This window comes from Gavialis gangeticus, unplaced genomic scaffold, assembly GCF_001723915.1.
Source record: "Gavialis gangeticus isolate Ggan-Ray unplaced genomic scaffold, GavGan_comp1, whole genome shotgun sequence".
Lineage (NCBI taxonomy): Eukaryota > Metazoa > Chordata > Crocodylia > Gavialidae > Gavialis > Gavialis gangeticus.
This window is the reverse complement of record NW_017729012.1, coordinates 8658453-8664645: the sequence shown is the minus strand read 5'-3', so window position 1 is coordinate 8664645 and position 6193 is coordinate 8658453. Positions and strand designations below refer to the sequence as shown.

At 54.9% G+C, this 6193-nt stretch overlaps 1 protein-coding gene across 1 annotated transcript in view; it reads left to right on the top strand.

Annotated features, from left to right (window-relative positions):
* Positions 1-6193, top strand: part of RPH3AL (rabphilin 3A-like (without C2 domains)) — a 74580-nt gene that overhangs the window by 25211 nt on the left and 43176 nt on the right. Inside the window, exons 2-4 of the mRNA XM_019511158.1 lie at positions 1184-1296; positions 2650-2793; positions 3698-3827. Of these exons, the coding sequence (XP_019366703.1) occupies positions 1220-1296; positions 2650-2793; positions 3698-3827 (351 nt within the window). The 5' untranslated portion in view covers positions 1184-1219. The remainder of the gene's footprint in view (positions 1-1183; positions 1297-2649; positions 2794-3697; positions 3828-6193) is intronic.

Here is a 6193-nt window from a genome sequence, read left to right as displayed (position 1 = left end):
GATGGCTGTGCTTCCTGAGATATTGGGATCTGGCACATTCTGTACGTTAGAAAAATGAATGAAGACAGCAGCCTTTAAATGCAACGTGTTTCATCTTCAGCCAGAGGTGGGAGAGCCCTTCAGAGCGTCTCAGGGTTGTGTTGTTCTGGAAAACCAAAGCCATCTTGCAAGTCAGCATTTGGGGAATGCCTCCTCCTGTTCAGCTGAGAGCATGTGTAGGAGAGATGAGCTTAGAAAGAGACCTCGGGGCTCCTATTGACCATAGGCAAGACAGTCTTGGATCAGGGGCCTTTCAGACTTTTCTTTCACTCTTGTGCCTGCTGGAATCAAATCTGCAGAGATCAGACTGGGAGGAAAAATAGAACCAGCAGCTGTTCCCATCTCATCTCCCCTCATTCATTGCTTTGGTGTGCTCCCCATGCTTTCAGAAACTGGTTTAAGTTTAAATTGTGTCTCATCTACAGGGTTTGTCTCTGTGCTTCCCTGTGCCAAAGTCCTAGCGCTTGGCAGTGTGATAAGGACGCCCCTGTTTGTAGACTCCTTAGCCTCCATGAAGCACCAGTTACTGATGGCTGCTGACATGTAAGAGTAAATTGCAGGTGGAGAAAGGCAAATTTGCTTCACCGAGAGCATTAGCCTATCTGCCATCTTGATTAAATACAATTCCTAATGTAGATCAACTTAGAGCCTCTGTCTGGTTCTGGCACGGACCATGTATGGGTATATGCCAGCTGTCGAGGATAAACAGTTTCCTCCCCTGGAGCAGCAGGTGGGGAACAGCTTTGCCTGGTATTGTCCCTGTGTGCACTAGTCTGGGACTGTCTCAGAGCTGTAAAAGACCTGGGCCCCTCCTTCCACGTGGCAGGGCAATGTGTCAAACCCCAGGGTCAGCCCCAGTTATCTTTTTGGTTCTCCAGTGCCTGGAGTTTTCCTGCAAGAAGGTGCGGGGTACCACCATTGCTTCATTCTCCAGTGAGCTTGTTGTCTCTGATACACTGAGGCCACTGGCCAAGCTCTGCTCTCGGGCATGAGTCCTGGAGCTCAGCTATAACCTTTTGTCTTCTGTCAAGAGCAGCGCAGCAGGCTGGGGCTTGGAGGCCTGTGCCCAGCGGCTGTGCAGCGTGAATTCTGTGGGTGCATTGGATAGTGCCATCAGAGCTTATCCTGTTTCTTTTTCTTACAGGTGTGATTGCTCCTGCCTTAGCGCTAGTCAGTGGCCATGGCGGACACGATCTTCGGCAGCGGGGTGGATCAGTGGGTGTGTCCCAATGACCGGCAGCTGGCACTGAGAGCCAAGTGAGTACCTCTCTGCAGCCCTCCTGCCTCGTTCCTGGGCTGCGGGTCTGATGCAGGAGTGCAATGCAGAGCCATCCATATCCCAGAGCAGTCGAATGGCAAAGGGACTTCTCTGTAGTCAGGCTTGAGAGACCTGGGCTCCAGTCCCTGCTTCATAACTCTCTTCCCGGTGGCCTCGGGGAAGTGCTGTCCCACTCCTGAGTCCATCCCGCCAGCCCCCTCTCTGAGGTGAAGCAAGTGGCAGCAGAAGCCAGCCTTGTCAGCATCCCATCCATAATTGATGGCCTCCCCCAGCTGGCGCCCACTCTTTTGTTCAGAGCAACGTTTCATTTGATCTTTCTCGAAAGTCAAAATACTGGAGGTGCGAATGCGCGGAAGGGGAAGGGAGACAAATGACTCAGCAGCTAGATCCATACGTGTCTTTAGCTGCTCTCCTTTCGTGGCAGCCCAGGTCCTGCTGCCCCCACTCCCAGCCCAGCGCCTGCATCAGTCTGGTTCAATGCGAGACAGTCCTGCCCTCCTCCTCCTCCTCCTCCTCACCAGGCTGATGGGAGATGGACCATGAGTGTGAAAGAGGCAGAGCATGGCATCCTGCAGCCACTTCTGGGGAGCCCATGTTAAAACCTCATGCCCTGGCACTGAGCAGAGCACTGCAACGGTACCCTGAGCTGCTCTTGTCTTGACTGCTTCGGCCAGGAAACCCAAGTGTGGTTGGGAGGCATGGCAGTTGCTAGCCAGCCCGAGGGGCAGGGGGAGAGGGAACTGCCTTGCCCGTGGTCACCCAGTTAGTCCATGGCTGAGCTGGCAGTGGAGTTCCTAGGTCTACATTTCGGGCAGATTTTGGCTGTACAAACTGAGGCACCTTTATAAGGGCTTGAATTTTTTTCCAAGGCAAGATGGTTGCATTTCCTAAAACCAGGCCCCTTCAGGGTATCTCAGGTTAAGCACTCAAAGCCTGTGGGACCTCAGATGGCCAGCTGCCTTGGAAGGCTTAGACACCAATTTCCTGCCTAAGCATGGGGTCGCGCGTTGCCTCTGCCAGGCAGACAGAAGTGAGCGTGCCAGCCTGTGCTGGTAGAAGGAAGGCAAGGCCTGCCTGGAGGGCATCACGTGGCAGGGTGGGTCAGGCCCATGTTAGGGGAGCAGTTCTCAGCCCTGCTGGGAGGGCAGGTGGGGCAGGGGGAGTGCTTGGATTTGGTCAGGGCTGGTATAGATTTCTGACCTAGGAACAAGCCGGTGTGTGGCTGGGTTTGCTCAGCTCACCAGCGTGGTTAGCAGGGCATGCAGCAGGGGATTCTGCGTGTCCTTTCTGTGATGCTCCAGACCTCATAACGTGGTCTGTTTGTGCCACAGGCTCCAGACAGGCTGGTCGGTGCACACGTTCCAGACGGACAAGCAGAGGAAAATGCAGGTGCTGAACCCAAAGGAGCTGGATGTCATCCTGGAGGTCATTCACCGGGCAGAGAAGCTGGACCTCGTTGAGCAGCAGCGCATTGGGTACGTTGCTGCCTCCTGGCTTGGTTGGCCCCTTCTCTCCCTTCAGGAAGAGTCTGGTCCTGTGCTGCAGCTCCAGTCCTGTCCCTTTGTACTTGGGATGCCATGCAGGCCATCTGAGGCCCACTCCTCCTTTGCCTTCTGATTTGAGCTGGTTGAAAGGCAGGGAGGATGCCACATTCCCTAGCAGAGACATTGCTCACCCCTGTGCCAGAACCAGGTCTGAATCAAAGATCTGCTGTGATTGCAGGCACTGGTGCAGTGCCTAGTGACCGGGTCTGTGTGCAGACAGCAGTGTGGCCTGCCTGTGCTAGGGATGATGCTGGTGCGGCCGCATGAGGACTCTGGACAAGACCATGAGAGCCAGATGGAGCATCTTTGAATGGTGCTGGAGCTGCCCTGCCTTTGAACTGCCGTCAGGACTCCCGAGCTGGCTTCCCCCCGTGCTCTGCCTCGGGGGAGTTGTCTGCTGGGAGCAGCGAGTGAGTGGAGAGTTCTGGCTGGGTTCATCAGCCTGAGTTATTTAATTTTCTGGCATTGTCCTTCTCCCACATTATGCTAGCTGTTGCACAGTTTTTGTTCTGCTTTTGGCCCTGCTGAAGACAGTGCAAGGCTTGGGTCCGGTCATGCTTAGTCAGGGGAAGCAGCCACGGGAAGGCTGAGTTTGCTACAGACTGAGGGGACAGGAGACCTTAATTATTCCCAGGCTTGTGGGGGCAGGTCCAGCTTGTATAGCATTCTCCCCAGCGTGCCTGCACCTTTTCTTGGGCAAATAGATGTGGTCTGGCCTTTGATGCCACTGGTTAGTGCCACCCCACTTCCCTGTAGAATCCGGGTCATGGCAGTAACCCCACTATTCAATGCCAAAGGCATCTCCTCCAACCCTGCGTCCTGTGCTGCCCTGCAGGCGCCTGGTGGAGCGGCTGGAGAACATGAGGAAGAACGTGATGGGGAACGGGCTGTCTCAGTGCCTGCTGTGTGGCGAGCTGCTTGGGCTGCTGGGCTCCACGGCCGTCTTTTGCCAGGACTGCAAAAAGGTGAGGTTGGCAGCACTGGGCTTTCCAGCAAACACTTGGGGCTGCCTTTGACACCACACACTGGGTTCTTGTTCCCCAAGTCCTCTGTATGAGCATCAATAAATTGCTGCCGCCTCTGGGATGGAGCACATCCCTCAGGCAGGCTCCGGGCTGACACAGTGGTGCAACAGGTAGGTAGCCTCCAGGCCCGTACTGGCCCCCAGCCAAAAGATGGCATGTTTGGTTTCTTTGGCTGGCATATCCACTGCCTCTTCCGGGGATATTGCTGTGTGCCTGTTTCGAGTGCTGTTTGCAGTGGGGCTTGACTTTGCAAAGCTGTTGCTGTCATGCCGACACCCCGGTGGGAGACCACGGCTGGGCCGGACTCCAGCAGCCAAGGGGTTAAGCTGGAATGCTGCAGAGATGATGATCTCCAAGGCAACCACCTCATCTGCTAAGAGAGCGCTCTGCTGGGAGGTTGTTTTTCAAGCACTTGAAACCCATTTTTCCCCAGGGAGAAATCTCCATTTCTAAAGAGCTGCACCTCAGTTACACGCCCAGGGAAGGGCAAGCCGGGAGGGGGTGGGGGGGCTGTTGGCACAGTGCCTGGCACAGCAGCAGAGGATGGGGGCGCTGCCCCACTGACTCCCTCTCCCTCAAGCCAGAGCAAGGCCTGAGGACCAAGTAAGACACCACAGGCTGCTCTTCCCTAGGCAGAGGCAGCCCCTGGAGCCTGCAGCTCCAACCTGCTCAGGTCTGCCCAGAGCATGGCGCACTGTGCCTCTCTGCCTGTGCTGTGGTTTGTTGTGCCCCTGCACTGAGATTCTGGTCTTCTGCTTTGCTGGCTGCCAGGAGGATCACCAGCTGGCACCAGCGCTTGCTTTGGGGTGGGGAATATCTTGCCTCTCGATCCACTCTGCCGAGGAAGCCAGAGGCAGGATGGGCCGCTGCATTTGGAACAAGAGTGCCTTGTTTCGCGATGCCTGGCACAGGAGGTGCTGTGAGCCAATGGGGCCCGATAATCGTTAACAAACCCTTTACCCTGAACTCAGTAACCCTCACGGGATGGGATCCTGACACGGCACTGGGAGGGGGTCCATGAGCCCAGCAGACTTGGCCTGAGTGGAGCTATGGGGGGAGACGGGGGCAAGGCAGTGTTTGGAGCAGCACGGTGTAGCTCCTCAGGCTGTGCCTGTGCTCAGATGTGCACGGAGCACAAAGGGCTGGCGAGTGCAGGAGCCGGCTATTTGTTTCCTGTATTTTGAGCAGAGAGAATAACAGGAAGTGCTGTGCTCCCACCCTCTTCCCCTGGAGATCCTGCTTCTAGCACATCCAAGAGTAGCCAGTCTAGAAATACGGGAAAACAGGGTGTTATCTTTCTTGCCACTTTCAACAAATTGCATGTATCGAGCTGGTGGCAAAGGGTGGCATAGAGTCAGAGAGAGACAGGCCTGGAGGGGATCTGAAGGAGTCATCTAGTCTGTGCCCCGGTCAAAGGCAGGATCATCCTTGCAAATGTTTATCTAACCGGCACTTAGAAGCTCCTAGTGATGGAGATCCACGTGCTCCCTCGATGATCTGTTTCAGTACTGAGCCACCCCTGGAGCTAGAGAGTCTCCTGATAGACTGCCCCAAGGGGGACTAAGACCTGGGCTATCTCATAGTGTCTTCCCCTATGACATGAAGGTAATAGCCCCACCTACCCTCTGGGCCCCTTGTCCTGGAAGGCCCTGGCCTAGGGCCAGCATTGTGGTCCATTTGGTCCTTCCAGCCTGTACCCCATCAGCCTGGACGCAGGGGCAGAGTGGGAAAGGTGGAGGGAAAGCCCTACTTTCTAGCCTGTTTCACAGCGGCCCTTTAATGACCTAGGCTCCCTTGGTGTTGCACCTGGGAGGCACAAGCTGTTTGGGGGCTCCCCTGACTGCTGTGTCCACAGCACTTGGTGGGGTGGGGGGAGGCAGGCAGTAGAGTGGGCCATGACCCCCCAGAGCACTCTGGGAGACAGCTGGTTGCTTTAAGTTTGCTTCCTCTTCTCATGCCGTGTTCTGGGCCGTGAGCAATGCCTTGTCAGGGAATTATGGATTTTTAAAGTCCATATTTTCCTTGCCAGTGCCACTCTGTTACCATCTTATTGGAAACTCATTGCAGCCCCATTTCGTTGACCAACAGGAATCATTATAATGAGTGCAACCTAATGCTTATGAAACCGGGCACTGAGCCCGTCTCAGTCAAGTTGCTCCTACAAAATACAGAGGTTTTCCCAGCTTTTAGAGTCCTCTGTGCCTTCTGGGCACCTTCTTCTGTGTTAATATCTCATGGCAAAAAGCCAAGAGCAGTTTTATTATTAGAGATTTTGTTATTTTGGAAATAAATACAAACTGGCGAAG